We start from the raw sequence: 22,327 nt of genomic DNA, 5'->3' as shown, positions 1-22,327 counted from the left end.
TAAGAAAGATTTTTATAATCATATCTTCCTGAAGTGTCATCGTACTAGAAATATGTGGATGACCTCTAATTGTGGTATTCTTATTGATAAATTAACATAATTATTTGTTGAAAACTGAATCACCTGTTTTCTTTTTATACTAATAAGAGAAACATAAGTTGCTCATCAATGAGAAAAAAACTTTCTATATGTGTTTATTATGACTAACTATGTTTATTTTCAGAGAAACAAATGTATTCATGATGCACATTTTAATATTGTTCCGCAAATATACTTAATAAATCTCGAACAGAAATTAATCAAAATGGAAGCAATCCTTTTCAATACGATACAGAGATTATGGATATTTTTTCAATATGATACAGAGATCATAAATGTTTTAGGAAAATAAAATTATACAATAAAACCTATAATACAACTATCATTAAAAATAAATTCTTCGTTGATGTTGTCATTTAAAACGAAGATTGTAATTTTAAAAAAATTTATTTAAAATTCATTTATGAGAAAAATTGCGCGATACTAATCTTTAAAGAACTATGATATGTTATGACTCCTAAGATTGCTATTGAAGCTTTGTAGTGAGATGACAAGCTAATCGGGTGGAGCATGAAGCCTGCTATCCTCTTCATCAAGAAGAATGCCCAAAAATGAAGTTGCTCATAACTTAGCTAAATGGGCCTCTTACTACCCTTCTCATTCTGTAATCACTAATGGCAGATTGGACCTAGTAAATTTGGGTTCTCTTTTTAATGCTTTCCTTACCACCTTTCGTAACAAAAAAAAAAAAAAAAAGAAGCGGCTTTTGAAATTCGTTCTCTTCCGCCGCTACTTCATTCTCCAATCTCCAGCCACTCGACTGCAAATCTCAACAGATGCTGTCACCTTCGTCGTTCCCTTGCATTAAATTCACAACTTCTCTTCTATGTCTTCAACAATAAATCCCCAAATTCTAGTTATTCTTATGCTTCTCCCTGAAATTGGTTCATTCGCAGCCATTCTTCTTTTCTAAAGGCCCTGAGGAATCTCATGTTTGTTGCCGCTGATTCAAATCAGCAACAATGTCGACGAAAATCGAATGAGAAATTTGCAGAGAACTGGAGGTTTGTGCCGTCAGGTTCGAATATCCGATGGTCGCTTACAGAACGTGTGCTCAGGCTACTATAATTGAGGTAGTTTTTTCCGGTTACCACCATTTCATCGCCAGCTTGCTCAGTTGTTCGGTATCAGTAAGCGTTCACCATCTAAACTTGGAGCTTGCTTCTGCGCAAAGGAATCACTGTAAGTAACATTTTATTATGGAATTTAGTAGGTATTAGAAGGTAAGAGTAACAACTTATTTGTTTGGCCTCCATAAGCCTCTTTATCTTGTCATAGGCGATTGAAAATATAATATTTTCCATACTCAAGTCAGGCGGTAGAAAAAGGCCAGTTATGGTCTAGACCAAATCAATCGGTCTTTTGTTTTGTCGAATACCAAATTCGTTTAACTATTGTGTGTCATTTTATTTTTGCAGTTCCTGATATTATGGCTCAAAAGAATTAGCTCTGTCATGATATGATACACAAAGTTTTTGGGATATGTGGAACTGATGTTCACTTCCTCAAGTTAAATTCCACTCAGAACTGCCCATAAGCTTTATATATCTGCCTAAATATTTATCGGAAACTTTTTTAAGATTCAATATATCCTTTTTTTTCTTCACTTGATTAGACACTTAGAGGAGTTGGCATTAATCTAACCTGTTCAAGACAAAAGATTTGATGAATTTTAGGCGTTGACTACCTGTTTATATGTTGCTGCTTCTGTGTTTTTTATGGATTCTATATCATTTGCAAGTACTAGTAGCTAGCTTTCCTTCATTTGAAATAAACTGGTGAAACTGAGAAATAGGTGCTTATCATTCTGTAAGTTAGATATATAAATTGGTGGTTTCATGGTGGTGGTAGTAGATAGTATATGATATTGATGAGAGAATACGAAATAGCGAATTTAATTCCTTTTTTCTTTAAGGAAAAAATCTAATTCCTTTTTCGAGTACTCTAATACAATTCAGTTTTCATCTGCAATTCCAATGCAAGTAAGTGCATACTCCTAATTCACTGCAAACAAGGGAATGTGGACATTGTTTCATCTTTTTTTCAATCATTTTAAAGTTTGCAAATCAATTTATAAAGTTTTTGACAAGACATGTGAATCTTGGGTGCTCTACAGGACCACACAGGTTGTCCTGTGGAGTGGGTAAGGAAATTATCTAACTTCTATTTTGCATTAATAGGATTCTGCAAGAGCCATTCAACTCATGTTCTCTTCCTAAAAGGTTCATTTCTTTGATTTCATTGATCGATTAATTCCCTTTCTCACACTTCATCAGTTTATTGATTCCCTTTTTTAGTAGTTCACATGACTTATATTTGCTACATAAATGCTTTAACAAATTTGGTTAATTTTGGTTGCAATTCTTGGAAAACTTTTGTTTATGAGTAATTTCTTTTACCAGTTGCAAAATCATGCAGATATTAATTCCACTTGGATATGACATGAAACGAAATAAACATCTGGTCTCTCAATGTGTGTTAAACTGTGTGAGAAATTGCCCTCTCTCGTGGATATTTTATTGTTACACACTGATATGAACTTTGCTTATATGAGATATTTGACATTGATTGAGTTGCCTCCTATCATGGAGATTGATTGTTAAAATAATATTCACTTAACTTGCTTAATACAGCTTTGACCTTTACTTTTCTCTTTTCATTTATGCCACAGTCAGATATGTAGGTTGAGATGCTCCAGGTAATTGCCTAAAATGTTTTCATGGTAAATATTTAAAATCTTAAGGCACTTTGATATAATTTTCCTAGATTTGTGATTGATTTAGGGATATATACATATGTATATATTTTTTCTGTCAGAGTGATAAGTGATTATAATTAGTAGGAAATCTTGTTTTTGCTACTGAATTAGTGCATCTTTTGATGAATTTTCTTTCCGTCCAGGAAATATTTCCTTCTGAAAAGTAAGTCTCTTATTGATAATAAAAAATGTATAAGCCTACCTTTTTTTCTTTTAAGAAGATGTACAAGCCTACTGTAAAGGAGCTGGTTACCCAAAGATCAACCACCCCAAACTACATGATAGGAGAAGGGTACAAGCATCTTGCCACCTAGACACAAAATGCATAACAATCACAATTATAGTCTAACACAAAAGATGGGCGTCCCCTACATAATCACTTCCCACCTGGCTCCTGAACCGGTCCAATCTAGAACCACACAGGTAAACTCAATGATATGATAGAACTTAGCCCAAGGTGACCAACCTTTTAGTTTTTGGAGCTCGCGTGGTAGCATAGCAATCTTGTTCCTCTAACAACAGCCATCCAAAACATAAACATGAGTAAAGGGGATCTTCCACCAGCTTTCTTATGAAGATGACCAGATCCAAGAGAACAAATAGGGACAAGAAACAGAAATCTTGGCTTTCTGTTCAGGAAAGATGATACAACTTGATCCCGTAGTTGGTAATTTACTTTTTTTTTTAATTTTACATAGTCAATGGGCTCAAAATTTCCACTTTGACAACGCTGTTGATAATTTGATATTGGTTATACTTCCAATGGATCTCCACAGGCAGGTGTCTTCGCTCTCAGCTATTATCATGGTCAGTTTTCTCAGCTAATAATTTCTGCTTGGTAATTAAGTTTTTATGCAACTGTGGATGATTTGCGTGCATGATAGAATATAGAATGAGAAGATGGATGCTGAGCTAGCCTCATGTAAGATTACTAATATTGGATAAGATGATTATGATTATGAAAACTTTTTTATTGTCCTAAACCATCTTCCCAGCCACTTGACAATGTCTATAATTTCATAGCCACTTAACAAGCATCCCAAAGGCCTCCACGAATTGAGGTGCCCTCGAATTGAGGTTGTCCGTAAGGAACCACCAAGTCCACATTGAGAAGGAAAGCAATTCTAGGTATACTTTGTTTCCTAAACAGATTATTCAAAACAGGAAAGTAAGGTCACCCCTAAATACTTTCCTAAACAAAGTCGTCCACAAAGCAAGCCTGAAACAAAGCAAGAAAGCGAGCTAGAAACTCAAGGAGAAACCTGTGGGCTTGGAGGTTCGCCTAGAAGGAGAAGGACCAAGCGTTGGTCCAAGCCAAAGGCAGATCAAGGCCTCATGGCCAAGAAGGGTCATGGTTCAAGGAGATCGTGCCAAAAGGAAGAAGACCGAGCTATGTTGCGGCCTTGGAGGCCCATTGGCCGCACGCACAATTGTGCACTTATGCGGGATGATCAGCTTGCACCCATGGGCCACACATGCGTGGAAAAAGTTTGAGTGCGTGGGAGGAGCTGTGTCGTACAATAGGAATGTATGCTTGTGCAGGATAAGCAACCTACATACACGTGCAACTGCACGCATGCGGAGCCGCATGCACACAAGCTGCGTGCATGCAGGAAGCCTTGCCTGCGCGGGTGAAGCATGCGGGCAAGGGGAATGGGAACCCAAGAAGGACTCCTCTCACTTGTCCTTTTCCACATGTGTTTCCTATGCTGCACTTCAAGAGGATTTCTACACAAATTTGAAGTTCAAAAGAGGATAAATCACATGGAGATTTGGCCAAGAGGAAGAGAAGTCTTATTCAAGTAAATTAGTATTTATTTTGATTATTTAATTCAAGTTTAGATTAGGATTAGATTATTTAATTAATATTTTTGTTGTTTCCTAGTCTAATTAAGTTTAAGATTCTAAGTAGGAATATGTAATCCTACTTTTAGTCCTATTAGTCTAGTAAGGCCCATATAAAGGCTTCTCAATTAGGTTTGTAATCATAACTTACAATCTTGAGATCAATAAAAATTTCAGTTTATTGTTAAGTTAGCTTTTGGTAATTTTGAGGGTGAATGTTTTTTTAAACGTTTTTCAAGTGAGAGAGCTTTAGACCACCTTTTGAGTCAAGAAGTTGAAATTAGTTTATTGGATAAGCCGTGACGTCTTTTCTATTCTTTTAATTTTTTCAGTTACCTTCATTTGCATTCAATTCGTTGAGTGTGGTTCAAGTAGGAAGAGTTAATTAGACGATTAAGTTTCTGATTGCTTACATTGTGTGAGGTTCCAGGAGTTAAAACGATCCTTTCAAATCCCTCCCCCATCATGTCATCTTGTAAGGAGTCACTGAAAGATGAGTGACAATTACAAATGGTGAGACAGAGTTCACCTTAATTCTATGAACTATCAGCTTGCTACACTATGAGTGGACCAGACCTAACAGAGAAGGTTTCGGTCATTTTGTAGCATGTGGCATGGATCCTCCTATCAAAGATGCCATACTTGATGTGAAAATAGTGGTGTCAAATCTCTTTTTGGGTGCAACCACCATAGGATGAGCAGGGTGCTTGGTTGTCGCAACAAAGCCACAAACATTGAATTTGCTACTGGCAAACATGTTCACGTCAAGTTATGGAAGGAAACCCAAAGACTAAAATACTCATGTTGCTGAATATAACATTCAGATTTTCATACTTCTCAAGGGTGTAATCCTTTACTTCTTGCACTGATTACTCATCTTTGACATTACAACGTCAAGATATTGCTATCTCTATATTGATCAACTCAGGAACTCCCTGACTCAATTCTTCCAAACACGAGGACTATTTTTAGCTTTTTAGTTAATAGCCTCGTTGCTTCCTCACCAATCTGTTGGCTACACTATTTGTATATATGTCTATGTGTGTTTCTGTATCACACAAGCATGATTACGAGGTTGGCGGGTTATACATGATAGAATAACTTCACAAATTAGTGAACTAGAGGATAAGAAGATTTGGACTTGACTCTGAATACCATTGAATAGAAGCTTTTAGACCTTAACCCATGGTAGCAAAAAACTCCTAATCAACAAGCCTTGGAATAATAAACCATTATGGTTGATACAAACATCTAAAAAATTGCAAGTGTAAAGTCCGAGAAAATACTCCGAAACTTGTGACCACCATAATACCAGAAAATTGGAACACAATGGACTATTGCTTAGCTTGCTTTTTGGAACCATATATCTTGAAAGTTTTTTCAGTCATCTTTTTCTATGTGCATGTGCTATTTGACAACAGGATCATCTTCTATAATGGGCTCATCTATATATAGTTCTATAGGCCTAAAAGTAGTTGGACAATTATTGAATTCTCTAACCTCAAACTTGAGTGGTCCAACCTCAAGCTTCCATGTCAAATGCATTCGAGCTGGGTGGCCATGGCCTCTTGGCTCCAAAATTCATTTAAGGTTTCCATCTCATGGGTTATTACCTTTAAGCAACCTTTTGGAACCTTCAATTCCTTTTCCATGGCACCATTCTCTCCCTTCTCATCCTCCAACTTGATCTAAAACTGTCAAATGAAAATATTAAACTAACAAACTTGGGTTTTTTTAAAAAAAGAGATTTTGGGATGCTTCACAGTATGATGAATTTGCATTTAGTTAGTGTATGATCCTGTGGTTTTACATGGAGGATTCTGCCAGCTTGTCATCTATATTTATTGCATTCTATTTCATTCCGTGCTTCTTGGAAGTCGCCTTTTCCATCCTCATGATCTGATGGCATGGGTTGACTAACAATAACCTGAAAAAGAAAACCCAATTAATCTCTCAGCAATCCAGAAGGGGTATGGTTAAACATAACAGGTATGTTGGTGATCCTAATTTACTAAGGGAGTTAGAATCAAGGTCAATAGAAAGCTAGATTCAGAAAAGAAAAGATTTGTGAAAAGCTAGTTTGTGTGAAAGAGCTTGCATTTTTCTTGTTCCTAGGGTAAACTCAGGGCCTCCCTTAATTTCGTATAAAACAAGGAAGAGAGGGAAAACATATTACCCTTTTTCACTTTTCGCAACTTTCTGGGTTTTTTCGCTTTTCTTCTTGGCGGTTATGCTAAGATCCAATAAACAATTTATATTTTCATTATAGGTTTATTAATTAAGATAGAGGTGAATTGATAAGTTTTCAAGTCTGAGAGAACAGTAGTATTCTTTATCCTATATAATGGCAGACTAATGATTTAGTTTCAGAGAAACAATACTTTATTTTGCATTGTATTTATTCATTAAAGGGGATGAGGGTGTTTGGATGAAGCTCCCATGGTGCAATAAGTTAAATTTTCATTACATTTTTAGGAAAATAATTTAATTCTTAGTTAGGACAAACATAGAAAAAAGTTCAGCTCTATTTCTAAAGACATAATAGAGCATTTAGCTATGTTTATAGACTTTAGTCAAATTGGAGTATGTTTCATAACTCTTCACCTTGAATGTAACTATGTCCTGCCATGTAGAATTTATATATAAACACCTGTTTAAGTTTTAACTGAAATGCTAATGGCAGTAGCTTGGAGAAAAAAGGAGTAAAATGTCGTGTAATTAAGGTCCCGTTTGGCAGTAGTTTTTAACTGTTGCTTCTTTTGGTGATTTTTTTTCTTGTTATCAAATACGAAAAACTAAAAGTACTTTGTTTAATGTCTACTTTTTACATTATATAAATATGGAAACAAATTTTATTTACTTTTTTAAAATTGCTCATATTTTTATGGAAAAAGTTTACACATGATTTCCAAAATTATCACTACACAAACTTATTATTAACTAGTCAGATGTTACTAAAATAAAAAATGAATAACCAAGTTAAAATTTATTTATTAATATCACCATACAAATAAATTAAATTAATTTTTTATTTTTTAACATGTAAACATCTTTTTATCATATAATAATTATTTAATTACGTATTTGTTGAAATTTAAAATTAATTTAAAAAAAAAAAAAAAAAAAAAAACTAAAAAACAAAATTATTCAAATGTCTTATTTTTTTTTAGTCATTTCAATATTTGTGCTTATTTTTATTAAATATAAAATTTTTTATGACTATTTTTATAAAATTCATAACAATTTATATTATAATATTTTTTACCAACTCACAATTTATAACTACCATCAGCATCAAACGGACCCAATGTTAAAAAAATGGGATGCTTTGTGTACGCTTTTCTGCGTGAAGGTATGGGGGCAACAACTTGGAGCTTGGTCCATTTCTCTGTTGGAAAATACCAAACCGTGCCCTAAATCAGATAAGGGAGAGAGCGAGAGAGCGAGAGACTGCAGAGCGAGAGAGAGAATGCAGAAGCGAGAGCCGGGCAAGAGCGGTGGCTCAGCTGGCGGTCCCGCCGCTCCGGCGGCTAAGAGGGGCCGCCCATTTGGTAGCACGAGTGGTAGCGCTGCTGCTGCCGCTGCAGCTGCAGCAGCCGACGCTACGGCTCCGTCAGCTCTACTGGGTCCATCTCTCCAGGTTCATAGCTCCTTCGCAGGTAAGATTGTAACCCTACCTTTTTGAAATTATCTTTGTTTAACAGCTCGGTTTTATTTCAAATTTCACCAGTATGGGGGTAATCTTTCACAGTTTATTCAATATGTGTTTATTGTCTGATGTTCTCGAGAGAGTGACAGTATGCCTTTTGAGTTTATTTTCCCCTTAAGATAAAGATTAGTGCCCAAATGTATTACGTTTTGGTAAATTAGAAAGAAGAAATGGGAACTCCATTATTGGTCGTTGTTAAATATTGTTACAAGGTGTATACATTTTTACAGGGCAAGAAGGAAGCTTCTATGATTAACTTAGGAATGATAAAGGGTAGGTTCTTTTGTTATAATTACACGCTCTGTCTTCACTGCACTGATTCTATATCCAGATCAGAACCATAAAAGGATAGTTCTTGCTCTTCAAAGTGGACTGAAGAGTGAGCTCATATGGGCATTGAATACACTCACATTGCTGTCTTTCAAGGAAAAGGATGATATGCGGAAAGACGCAACTCCTCTTGCCAAAATACCCGGCTTGCTGGATGCTCTTCTCCAAGTTGTATGGGCTTATGTTTTGCTATTTTCTGTTTGTTATGTTTTTATTCTCATATAAAACGACTTGGTTTTTATTGCTACATATTTATTCAATGTTTATAATGTGATTATAAATTCTAAATGAAACAGATAGATGATTGGCGTGATATTGCACTTCCAAAAGAGCTCTCAAAAGGACCTAGGATCAGGAATTTAGGTGCAAATTCTCTGGTAACAGGATTTGGCAATGAGTATGAGGCTCTGGGTACTTATGATACTCTTCCTCGGTCTGGGTGAGCAAAAAATAATAGTTTATCTATTTTCTATTTGACTTTTCCAGTTCTGGAAACCTGCTATTTGTTTCGGGAGTTGCATCCTGAAATTGGATGAAATATATGGCAGATTGGGATTGAGTTCTTCCTTAGCTGAGGCCTCAACTATAAAAATTACAGCCAAACTTCAACATCCACAGTGGTGGTTGGATGAAGATGGGCTGTTTAATCTAGATGATGAGGGGCGTGCAGAAAAACAGCAGTGTGCTGTTGGAGCTTCAAATGTTATCCGTAACTTCTCGTTCATGCCGGATAATGAAGTTATTATGGCTCAACACAGGCATTGCTTGGAAACCGTGTTCCAGTGCATTGAAGATCACAAAACAGGTGATTAAATTTGGTTACAAGCTGCATTCTCTTGAATTTGCCTTCATGCATAAGATCTTTCTTTTAATTGGATATTATTTAGGGAAGGCTTGTTTTGAATAAAATCTGACCTGGGTTCTACTTTAGAGATTGGAGACATTTATATGGACTGTTATACCTCTGTGAATTCTTCTATACTTGTAATTTTGCTTTCATCCTTTTTGTTCTGTCACTCTGCTTCTGCTGCTTTGTTATTTTGTAATTCTGATCCAAATGAAAATAATGGAAGGAAATCATTACTTGTACTGGTCTATAAATAATCAATTTATTTATTTAAGCAGGTTGTTGAGTTAGCATTGATGGCTTAGCAAAAATAACAGAGGATGTAGCCCTGACTGAATGAATATTCAGTTGTTTTCATTTCCAATAATTTTTGTTAACATAGGAAGATGTTTTGTCGCAAAACTAAAAGTTACGGCTTAGTTTGAGTTTAAAATTGGTTCTCTTTTTCTCGTATTAATTGTTTTTGGCAACCATCAGATGTTGAAGCAATGCCATTATTGCTTTAAAATTCTCAGTCCTGCCTTTCTCTGGGGAGTAAGATATGGAAATGGAACAAGCATACTAACTAAATAACTATGGTTGAGCTTGTCATGCATTTACATAAATCATTTTCTCAATCAATGTTGATGAACTATTGTTTTTTCCCCCCGGAAGTAATACTCTTTTCTCTTCATAATTTATGTATCCGAATGAGCCTAACAATATGTGAGATGCATATCCATAATCTATGGTTTCTCACTTGCTTAGGATATTGATTGTTCCTAATTAGTGGTTGTATTTCTCCTTTGAAATTACTTCATTGGCTTGGCATGATAATTTTTGTTTCTTACCAAGATTTTCTGGGTGCTTCGTTTAAAACTTCATACTTTTATATAACAATTTTCCCTGCTCATGCTAATCCGAAATTTTCTTTAAAATGTTTTTACATTGATTCTTTAGTTTGAAATGCATCTAAAATATTGGCAGAGGATGAGGAACTGGTCACAAATGCGCTTGAGACAATTGTAAATCTTGCTCCGCTGCTGGATCTTCGAATTTTTAGCTCAGCAAAAGTATCTTACATCAAAATAACGTGAGAACTTGGTTCTGCTTTCTTCCTCAGTATATGTTTCTCTTATTTATAAGTCCTACTTTATGAAGTTCATTAATTTGCTTTGCCAAAACAGTGAGAAACGCGCAGTTCAAGCCATTATGGGCATTTTAGAATCTCCTGTCAAAGCCTGGCATTGTGCTGCAGCTGAATTACTTGGGCGTATGATAATAAATCCAGATAATGAACCTTTTCTTCTTCCCTTTGTTCCACAGGTTTATACTTTTTGCTTGCGCTTGATTCCACAATATGAATGTATTGCACTTGCTATAAATTGTAATGCTGACTTGATTAGTACTGCAGATACATAAGCGCTTAATTGATCTTCTGAGCATTCAAGCCTTTGATGCACAAGCTGCTGCTGTTGGAGCACTCTATAACCTTTCAGAAGTTAATATGGACTGCAGATTGAAACTTGCCAACGAGAGATGGTGATTCTGTTGACTCTTTTATCTTTGTTTTTTGAAGAGTGTAACTTTTGGTTGGTAATATTTATAGCGGAACTAACATAAGTATCGAATGCATGTTTCACCAAATTAGGGCCATTGATAGACTATTGAAAGTGATCAAGATGCCACATCCTGTTCCTGAAGTCTGCAGAAAAGCTGCAATGATACTGGAGAGCCTCGTGTCTGAGCCGCAAAATAGGGTTTTACTGCTTGCTTATGAGAATGCGTTTGCAGAGATGCTCTTCTCAGATGGTAGGTATTCTGATACATTTGCCAGGATACTCTATGAACTAACTTCTAGACCTAACAATAAAGTGGCAGCAGCTCGGGGTGTCTGGGGCATGTAACTTAACACTGATCTTTTCCTCTAGGTAAAACGAATATTAGTTCAACACTCATTTAAGGATTGTATTTTTGTAAATGTACATTCTAGTGCTCTTATTTTCATTTCCTGTTGCAATTTTTTAAAGTTTCAGCACCGATCTTCACATTTATTTGTTTATATATTAATAAAAATCATAATTAGGTTGCAAATGACTATATCATCATCGATGTTTTGTCCTAAAAAAACACATAAAAAAGGGAGAAAATTCGTATAGCAATAAAGCTCATAGCTAAACATGCAGTGCGCATTAATTTAACAACAATCATTTCTTACATTGATATGCATTTGATGCTGCCTTACAAAGAAAAAGGATTCCACCAAACGCACATTTATAGTTTGAAGAAAAGATACATGTATAAATTCCACATCAGAGCTTAATATTACATACGTACACAAGCATACCACGCACAGAGATACACACACACTAGTTTTTGATTACAAAGAATGACAAAAAACATAAGTTCTTGCAAAATAAAATTAAACTAGGCATTAATCAATAAAGTCTGCTACTTCAGGGAGCTCATCAATTTCATCAGACCAGGTATTCTTCTCTTTAACGGGATCAATTGCTCTCCTTGCAATCCACACAGCACTGTTGCACTTGAAACCCGATCCAAACCCGATTTGCCAAATCTTATCACCTTTTTTGATCCTTCCTTTTGCTTCTGAGTAAGCTAATTCGTACCACAAACAACTGCTTGAAGTATTTCCAAACCTATATAAAGTCATCCGTGAAGGCTCCATATGCCATTCAGTGAGTTCAAGTCTTTTCTCTACCTCATCCAATACCGCTTTCCCTCCCGGATGAATGCAAAAGTGTTGAAAAGCCATCTTGAAATTAGGAACATACGACCTTATCATCTTCATTTTCAGAAACTTCCTTGCTATAAAAGTTGCAAAGAAAAGGAATTGATCTGACATGGGAAGAACCAACGGCCCAAGGGTGGTGATGTTGGTTTTTAAGGCTTCCCCTGCCACAAGCATTAGGTCTTTTGAGAGTGTTACAGCAGATTTTTGGACTTCATCTTCTTGCTGAAAGACACAATTATAAGACTTGTTGTCTGCACCTTTGTGAGTACGAACAGTATGAAGAAGTTGGTACTTTGAGCGTTGACGATCAGATGATCGGTTGGAGAGAAGGATTGCAGCACCCCCAACACGGAATATGCAGTTTGGGATGAGCATTGGTCGATTGTTACCAACATACCAACTGCTAGTCATATTCTCTGTGCTAATAACTAGAGCATAGGAATTGGGGTGTGCCTGTAACCAACAATCAAATATGAAAACTAAATTTAATCTATACAAGTAATTAATTAACTCACCTTTATTTTCCCCTAATAAGAATGGATGACAATTTAGTTTTGGTTACAATTACAATGTGTTTCTCTAGGTAAGAAAAGAAAAAAACTCCAAAAAGCAATTAAATTTATGAAAGATCAAATATAAATATATTCACTAATAATAAACATTCTTTCTATCTATTCCATTCGAGTTTAATTATTAGATTTCATATCACTATTGTTGTATTCTATTAGAGGTTAATTATAATATTTGAGATAATATCAATAAAAAATTTATAATATTCTACCTTATATATGAATAGTTAATGTGAGAATGCAATATAATAACGAGATGTATCTATTATATAAATAATAATCACAAACCTGTAAAAGATCCTTTACCAGATCTATAGAAATAAGACCAGCACTACAACCCATACCACCAAGGTTGTAGCTCAAAATATTTTCTCTAAGCTTGTAACGATTGACGATCGTGGCAGAAAGAGAAGGCACTGGATTGAATAAACTGCTGTTCACTATAACTATACCTAAATCTTTAGGGTTTAATTTAGTTTTTTTAAAAAGTTCATCAATCGCTTCAAAAATCATTGTTTCTGTCTCGTTTCTTGCCTCGGCTAAACATTGATTTATAGGTATTTGTAATAAGGCTTTGGGTGCATACGTCTTTGGTCCGAGTCCTGACCTATCTACAATTTTCATTTTGAAAGCTACACTTTCTTTTGTATAGTTTTCATTTAATACACAAAGTGTCATGAATTGTTCTCTATTACACATTTGAGTTGCAGGCGGCTTGTAACATGAAAAATCGACTAAATAAATATTTTTTGAACGATTCATAAAGTAAAGAATAGCGAGAAAGATATTAGAAAGATATAATAAAGTTATTTTTCCATAATTGAAGTTATAATGATTAGGTAACTGAATAAAGTTTTGGAGCTCGAACGTTGAAGCATGAGAAAAAATGAAGGCGAGGAGAAACAGGAAAAGGATGTAGAAAGTATTGGAGAACAAGGAGTGAAAAGCAAGCATCATGCGTTTGCTTTTAACACAAGAAAAAGACCCTACAATCTTATTCTCTCTTTTTGGATTCATAATGCATATATGTTATATATATATATTTTTTGTTTTCGGATTTGAGCTTTGGAGATAAAAATTAGAAAGAAACAAAAAATTAGACTACAAAAAAAAAAAATATTAGAGTTTATACGTAAAAAAAAAGAAAAGATTTAACAGATGCTTTTAGATATTAAGAGGTGAAGGTATCAATGTATAGTGCAAGGAAGAAGATGTGAGGTAAGAGCAAGATGGAAAGATCAAAGACATATGGACAACACACCAAAAACATGCACATATATACTAACAGATATATTTGCTTAAACTTATTGAATTCGTTTTTCCTAATATGTACACAATGTACATGTCTGCTTTGCTACCATCTTAAACTTTGCATTTTGAGGTGAATGTGTCAAGGAAGCTTGTGCGTGTATCTCTCTCTCTCTCTCTCTCACTGCCTCTCACATACCACTTCATCTTTTTATTAATATTAATAATATTATTATACATGTATAGGTCGTGCCCCCAAATTAGACCCATTTGGTTGTTTGGTATGTAAGTCGAACTTTTTTGCTTTAGACCATCAAATTCATTAAATTCAAAAGCCCTTTAAGCCTTAAGTTTGAAACTTTTCAGTCATTCAAGAAAGTAAATTTAAGCTTCAAAGCTAGCTCGTTACCTTCAAGCTTTCCCCCATTAAAGAAGTACGAGATGAATTGGAAATTTTTAGATGTATTTTCTGTGGTGTTTGTGGAATACATATTTATAGATGTAAATATTAAAATATATGTAGAAATACACAATCTATGTGTCTTAAGTTAATTACAATAAAAATATTAAAATATATATAATTTATCAATTTATTCTTTTATGCATTTCGACCTGTTGCATATAACTGAGTTTGCTTGGGACATAATCAGTGAAAAAAAAAATATACTAAATATGATTCGTTTCTATTGACACTTTTACCATAAAATTATTGACTACAGAGTTATTATGTTTTTAATTTATTAAACCTAAAAATTAACAGGCCAGACCTGTCTTGACATGTTGTGATGGGTGGGAAGAGTCGAGGGTAGCTGGGCAATTTTCTCCATCCCAAACAAACTAGAAATTAAGATTTAAACGTAAATAATAAACAATTAAAATGATAAAACAAACAAAATAATAATCAAAATATTAGTAAATGAATTTAAAAGTATTTAAAAATGGACCAGGGGCTAGCTTGAGCCAGCCTATAAGGCCTTGTGGGCTAAGCCCGAGCATGGACCCTCATGGGCCAAGTCATTGGGCTAGGCTGGCCCGTCCTAACAACGAATGGGCTGGCCCAACCTGGTCATACAGGAAGTCTTAACCCTATTGATTCTGAAATTCTAAATTACTTGATATTTAAAATTTATTTATAATTTATGAACTTAAACGGATTAAGAGAGGAGGAGACACCTTGTAAGAATTCTTCTTGGGACATTCTTTTGAAGATTCAAAAACTCCATTGCAACTTCATTATTTTTAACTTCCAAAGATGTTGGCGAGAACATCCCAATCTTCAAAAGAATATTTTAAGTTAATTATTTATAGGTAGACCTCCTCATTAAGAGAGATAGGAATTCATAGAAGACACATTTGCTTTTTTCGAAACTAAGAAGAGAAAGCCTGATTAGTGATCTTGGCCGATGAATATGTTTGGGAAGGTATATGTTTAGATGATTTAATTAGTTCTAGTACTATGAATAAAGCCATGGACATTTTCATATATATATATATATATTAATTATGGGAATAAATTATGTTTTCTATGATAAAGAATTTTTTTGGTCTAAGTGTGATGGAGAAGTTATGCTAGGTGGATCTATTGGAGAAGATGAGATTGGTAAAGAGAGGAATTCTAGCCATATATAGATAAATTGGCTAAGGGAAGAAGAGCTTAATGTGCAACTATCGCAATCACATGGTGCTTTGGTACGTGTTAAAAGAAGTCTATATTTTAAGTTTATGATTATCTTATTATTTTTATATGGTATATAAATACATATATGTAATAAAAATTAATTAGAAAACAAAATTAGAATTCAAATAAAAATTAAGAAGTTAAAACCAACTAGTTCGTTAAAGTTTTAAAAAAAAAGAAAGTAAAATGAGCCCTTAGATGGGTATAGTCCTATAAGTAAGATGCACAAGCACAAACTAAAAAGTTTTTGAGGCACTTAATCCATTCACATTTGTGATAAATTTAAAAAATTTTAACCGTTTTAAACTAAAAATAGAGTTAGTGTAAACCAAATTAACATATTGTAGCTATCTACATCAAATAAAAAGAAGGTTATGAAACACTCTTTTTTTTGCAAGTTTAACTCTAACAAGGTTTAAAAGTTAAGAAGAATAGGAACTGAACCCATATAATATTACATGATATTAGAATTTTATTAATTTACTCAGACATGCCATGAATCTCTATATATTTTTGGACTAATTTTAATCCTGTAGTTCAAAATACATTAGGCTACATTTAGTGTTATATCAAATAAGATAACGAGTTACCATAAGTGTGTAAGACCTTTCAACAGGTTTGTTTATTAGATTTTAGAGTTAATAATGTTAGAATATAAATGATTAATTGAATAATTTTCTATAAGTTTAATATTCTAAAATAATTAATTTAATTCATTATTTAAAATAATATTAATAATTTGATATCTAATTTTTAAATCTAAATTGTTCAACTTCTATCAAAGATTTATTTCAGTCAAAGTTTTGGAGGATCTATGCTAGAGTTTAAGCTTTTAAAATAATTAGTTGAACAAATAATTTAAGAGATTCTATAACTAATATATATTAAAGTCTATTTATGGAATTGAATTCTCCAAAGTGATGGAGAGTAGAATTTTGATGGATTTGTTGTCTGGTGGCTAACACTTAACTAGTCCATTAGGGATGAAGATGTTGAAGTTCCATGAATAGAGTCAATAGAGTAAACAAATGAATTTATTTGATGAAATATATATATATTTTATTATTTTTATTAGTTTTAGATAATCTAATAAATATGACAAATTATTAGTGATTTGGTTATCATATAAGTAAATTTACATGATACACGAGTTAGATTATATAATCTTTTTTTTTTTTTTGAGATGGGTGTGAGCAATATGAGTCGAACTCGAATAATTAACTTTGCAATGAGAATATTATGTGATCTATACTAGGTCATATATAATTAATTATACTCTTATTAGTATTTTTTATTATGAAAGAAATTAAAAAGAAAATATAAGACACGATATTTGATATGCAACTAAATCCAATCCTAATCCTATGTAGTAATTACTATTTGATATCTAGTTAGAAATATTTTAGTTGATGATTTCAGCACTTTGAATAGGAAACTCCTTGAGTTCATCATTCCAAGGATTATTTTCTCCAGCTGAGTTGATGGAGTTGAGTGCATACCACACAACACTATTGCACTTGAAGCCTGACCCAAACCCTATTTGCCAAACACGATCACCCTTGTTGATTCTTCCTTTGGCTTCACAATATGCCAACTCGTACCACAAAGAACTACTTGAAGTATTCCCATACCTGTATAATGTCATCCGCGAAGGCTCCATATGCCACTGATCAAGCTTAAGGCTTTTTTCTATCTCATCCAACACAGATTTCCCTCCTGTGTGAATACAGAAATGTTCAAACGCAAGCTTGAAGTTTGGAACATATGGCCTTATCATTTTCATTTTCAGAAACTTTCTTGCCACAAAGTTTATTAAGAATCGTAGTTGTTCAAACATGGGAAGAACTAATGGCCCGAGAGTGGTGATGTTGGTCTTGAGTGCTTCTCCAGCCACAACCTTGAGATCTTTATTGAGCTCGATGCCAACTTTTTGGCTTTCATCCTCTTTCTGTAAAACACAATTGAAGGACTTGTCATCGCTAGCATTTTGTGTACGAAGGGAGCAAAATAGTTGATATTTTGCACGATAATGATCCGATGATCGATTAGACAGTAAGATTGCAGCCCCACCAACACGGAATAGACAGTTTGTGAGGAGCATAGAGCGATTGTTTCCGAAGTACCAGTTTTGTGTTAAATTCTCTGTGCTAACCACTAGAGCATAACAATTGGGGTGCACCTGGTTAGACAAGAAATATTACAGTAAGTTCGAAATTACAACATTAATTTAATTTGGTTTTCAAAATCTATATTTTAACAATTTGTAAAAACCATATGAACAAACAGATTTGTTTAAATGAGGAGATGGAAAAATATTAATTTAGACGAATGCAAAGTAATTAATCAGTTATTACCTGAAAAAGTTCTTTGACAAGATCTATAGAAATAAGTCCCGCACTACACCCCATGCCACCAAGATTATAACTCAAGATATTTCCTTTGAACTTGTAATGGTTGACAATGGTAGCTGACAGAGAAGGTGTTGGATTGAATAAACTGCTATTCACTACAAGAATTCCAATATCTCTTGGCTTTATCCCAGTTTTTGCAAACAACTCATTGATTGCTCCAAACATTACAGTCTCTGTTTCTTTCCTCGCTTCATCCATACACTGTTTGAAGGGAATCTGCATTAATGCTTTCGGCGCATACGTCTTCTCACCAAACCCTGACCTCTCAAGGATTTTCCTTTGAAAATCTAAACTTTCCTTTGTGAATCGTCTCGTCCGAGAACTTAGCTCCATGAAAATCTCTGTGCTGCATATTTGGGCTGGTTCCGCCTTATAACACGTGAAGTTTATTACATAAACCTTTCTTGGACGAGTCATGAAGTAAAGGGTAGCACTAGCTGAGAAGATGATGGAAAGCCATGGCAGAAGTGTTGTTGGAGAGCTAAAGTTGAGGTTGTTGAGTAGATGAATCAAATCTTTGATGGTTAAAGTTGGGAGATGGGTTAAATTAATGGCGATGAGAAGTAAAAAAAGGAGGTATAAAACAGTGAAAACTAAGGAGTTATGACCAAGTTTCAGGCATTTAAGTTTACTTTGTTTGTTCTCTTGATTCATGTCCACGTACTGCTTCATCTGGTAATTGTTTTCTCTTCTTGTTTAACTAGTAGATATTACTTTGGAGATGAGAAATTTCTGAGGCTAATTAAACGAAACAAGTGTGGATGCTTAGGCGAGTGATTCAACAAACTATATATATTTATATATACAAACACTAAAAGGAAATATAAGAGTAGATAATATATGTGCTTAACATTTGTATCCAAGACATAGAAATCGAGAGAAAGGATACATATTTATAGATCAGCAAGAGGAAACTAGAAATAGATAAGAGTGAAGAGGTGAGAGGGAGAAGAGTCAAAGAGATATCTACCAAAACCTTCATAAATATGTTACATCCACGTGATCAATATAAAAACATATCTTGATATATTCATGTCTTCGGATAATAAAACAAAAAATCTGTTAAAACTTTGCGGCTTGTATAAATTGTGGGTGTATGCAAATCGACACTTTTTTTTCGTTTTTGCGTGCGTATATATATATTGACTTGTTGCTGAGGGGTTATGATGGCTGAGATATAGACACATAAATATAATAGATACATTACACGCTTCCCCATATATGTATATTGTATATAATTTCTTCAAAGTATATCAACGCATAATATTTTTTGGCCCATTTCTTTTCTTGCTCTGTTTTCTTTTTAGCTTTTGGATGGACTCTCAATGGATAATTTCATGAGAAGATGGATTAAATCAGGTGTTTTCAAGTTCGATTTTGAATAAATTGTCTTATTCATGTTTGATGATGAGAAAAATCCTTTTTATCTCTTATGTTAGTATGCTGTTTATCAATAAATTATAAATTACGTGGAATTATTAGTGTTCAAAATAAAAATATATACATTTAAAAAAATAAAATATGTATCTTGTTAACTGGACTATAATAATAAAAAGCATTACATAATGGTTACTAATAAATGATATCATGCTGACTTAAATAAAAGTTTCTACATGTAAGTTTGTAATCTATTAATATTAAATTTGTACAAAAATAAAGAATACAAGATAATCCGCGATCTTTTTGGTGTTCAAACTAAGAAATTGTTGTTAGATACTGAGATGAAACCTATCCAAAATATAGAAATTTTAGGAAATTGGGAGAGATGGAGGAACTTAGATTTGGGTAAATGGAAGGAGAGGGGTATATATAAGAGTGTTATACTACGTTGTTGATAGATTCTTTCTATACATTGTGCAATAGACTTCCGTTTCTAGTTAGTTAAGGTAAATCTAAATATTATTTTAATTTTATAAGTTATGATATTTAAGGACTTTGTAATGAAATTTATGTTATTTTCTTTCTATTATAGATGACTTCAATAGATACACTTGAAAAATTTACTCATATGATACTAGCTTTACCCTACAAAATTTTTACACCTTTGTGGGGACATAATTTAAGACAAACGTAGGAAGATAGAAAGAAATTTGAAATGAGGGATTTCTACTCGAAGAAAAAAGTTGTTCACCAAAAGAGCTCTATTGAAACACTTGAATATAATAGAAAGATAAAAAGAAAACATCAACAAATATTAAGTATTTGTTAAAATCTTGAAATTCCAAAGTGGTCTCAACTTAAAAATACTAGAGTGACTTCATCCTCACAATCATATATTTGCTTAATAGAACACCCCCATTTATCATTGAGCACAAAACTCCATTTAAACTTCTATTTAAGACCAAACCAACTTATATAAAGCTAAGAGTTTTTACGTGTTTAGCTTATGCTTTCTCCTTAACCAATAATAGACACAAATTTGACCTCAAGGCTAAGAAATGTATGTTCTTGTGGTTTTCTTTCAGTATTAAAGGATACAAACTCCTTGATGTCGAGAACCGTAAGACATTTATTTCAAGAAATATAGTATTCCATGAGAACATTTTTCCTTCCAGATTTTCAAACAACAAAGATATTAATCCCAATTCCCCTGATTTGCTACACATTGAGCCATAGATTACATAAAATATTTATCCTAAAAAAAAAATTGGATAATGATTTCAGCTTAAAGGATACTGAAGTAGATCCTTACAATCATCATCCAAATGATATAGATACAAGTCCAACCTCTACTTTACCATCCCTTGATCAAGAGATATCTCATGTGATGCCAAGATAGGATAAATATAGTATTAATCCTTCTAACTAGTGAGAAGATCCACTAGAATTAGAAGACTTCTCTCTTACCTAAAGGACTTTGCATATGTATAGATTGATACTCTAATCACCTATTCACAATTGTTTGATGATGAGAATACATTTGTAGGTAAGCCTATACCTATATCTTATAGTGTTTCATATGCCAAACTTACTTATAAGCATAAAGGCTTTGAGTTTTCCATCAACTGTTAGAGTGAACCCTGTTCCTATCAAGAGGCTTACAGGAATTCAAAATGAGGCAAAAGCTATAAAGAGTGACATTAATGCACTGGAGTAAAATAAGACTTGGATGCTCACTGATCTACCACCTGACAAGAGGGCTATAGGTGCTAATATGTGTAAAAAGTCAAGTTCAATGTTGATGGATTAGTGAAGAGAAATAAAGTGAGATTTTTTATCGAAGGATTTACTGAAAAAGAAGGGTTAGATTATCATGAAACTTTTTCATTAGTTTCAAAAATTATTTTTATAAGATTGCTTCTTTCTTTCGTCGCTATTATTGTACACATTACGTATATACAAATTTTTAATTGGAAAATTTTTTTATCATGTTTATTGACAAAAATAAATTCAAAAGGAGTGGCAATAGTTGTAAATTTAATAAAAAAATGAAAATATGAAGTTTGACATGGTTGTCTTGAACATAATCATGGACAAAGAAAATCTACATTTTTCATTGATAAAGTAGTTACTATATTTGATGAAACTTTCTTGCCAAATTTATCAATCTTATTTTAACTAACTTTCACCCATAAAAATTTGCATAAAAAATTCTACACCTGAATTATAGAATTTATATTGGTAAAAAATAATGTTAATAATTAAAAACAAACCATTTTCTACAAGGATTTTTAAATTCTAGACTTAAGACCAAATAAAACATTGCTTTGGTATTGTCTATTTAGTCTAGTTGGTGCAATTTCTTGGGTTTATCTCTAATTAGGATGTAACAGCCCGAACGCAAATGTTGGTGGGTACAGACATTAGCATAATATTTTTAACTAGTGTAACAAATAAATATTAAATATGCAACAGAATTACACTTTAATACACATCACTTATGACTAGATAATTATTTATTTACAAATAATTGAAGCATCTAGATTAATTTACAAATATAAGATAGAAACAAATAAGGTTTCCTTCTCCATCTTCTATTAATCTTGAACTTCTTATGACTTGGATGGGAAGTGAATTGGGGTGAGCTTCATAAGCTTAGTAAGAAAGAAAATTATATAACAGAGACTTACGTACATACATTCACGTAATATATAAAGTG

The 22,327-nt window shown here is 33.3% G+C and overlaps 3 protein-coding genes across 5 annotated transcripts; 1 reads left to right on the top strand and 2 right to left on the bottom strand.

Annotated features, from left to right (window-relative positions):
- The first annotated feature begins 777 nt into the window (after window positions 1-777).
- On the top strand, window positions 778-11,574 carry LFR (ARM repeat superfamily protein). Of its 2 annotated transcripts, none has more exons than XM_022041458.2 (9): window positions 778-1,281; window positions 8,055-8,361; window positions 8,743-8,912; window positions 9,038-9,180; window positions 9,290-9,546; window positions 10,555-10,660; window positions 10,755-10,893; window positions 10,982-11,109; window positions 11,219-11,574. In XM_022041458.2, the coding sequence occupies exons 2-9, from the start codon at window positions 8,172-8,174 to the stop codon at window positions 11,472-11,474; spliced, it is 1,389 nt and encodes a 462-aa protein (XP_021897150.1). In that variant the 5' UTR covers window positions 778-1,281; window positions 8,055-8,171; the 3' UTR covers window positions 11,475-11,574. The 2 variants fall into 2 exon arrangements, with proteins under 2 accessions (XP_021897150.1, XP_088071325.1); XM_088215199.1 differs by having other exon boundaries at window positions 7,995-8,361.
- Window positions 11,575-11,721: 147 nt separating this feature from the next.
- LOC110814038 (3-ketoacyl-CoA synthase 20-like) lies at window positions 11,722-14,129 on the bottom strand. 2 transcript variants are annotated; one of them, XM_088215201.1, is made up of 2 exons: window positions 13,198-14,129; window positions 11,722-12,775 (listed from the first exon to the last, which is right to left on the bottom strand). In XM_088215201.1, the coding sequence occupies exons 1-2, from the start codon at window positions 13,906-13,908 to the stop codon at window positions 12,002-12,004; spliced, it is 1,485 nt and encodes a 494-aa protein (XP_088071327.1). In that variant the 5' UTR covers window positions 13,909-14,129; the 3' UTR covers window positions 11,722-12,001. The 2 variants fall into 2 exon arrangements, with proteins under 2 accessions (XP_088071327.1, XP_021897047.2); XM_022041355.2 differs by having other exon boundaries at window positions 13,180-14,127.
- A 3,019-nt stretch (window positions 14,130-17,148) lies between these two features.
- On the bottom strand, window positions 17,149-19,046 carry LOC110814084 (3-ketoacyl-CoA synthase 20-like). The gene is made up of 2 exons (XM_022041424.2): window positions 18,172-19,046; window positions 17,149-17,996 (listed from the first exon to the last, which is right to left on the bottom strand). The coding sequence occupies exons 1-2, from the start codon at window positions 18,898-18,900 to the stop codon at window positions 17,220-17,222; spliced, it is 1,506 nt and encodes a 501-aa protein (XP_021897116.2). The 5' UTR covers window positions 18,901-19,046; the 3' UTR covers window positions 17,149-17,219.
- Between the last annotated feature and the right edge of the window lie 3,281 nt (window positions 19,047-22,327).

Source organism: Carica papaya, chromosome 3 (assembly GCF_054855325.1).
Source record: "Carica papaya isolate Zhongbai chromosome 3, ASM5485532v1, whole genome shotgun sequence".
NCBI classification, from domain to species: Eukaryota; Viridiplantae; Streptophyta; class Magnoliopsida; order Brassicales; family Caricaceae; genus Carica; species Carica papaya.
The sequence above is the reverse complement of the archived record's forward strand: the minus strand, read 5'-3'. Positions and strand labels throughout refer to the sequence as shown.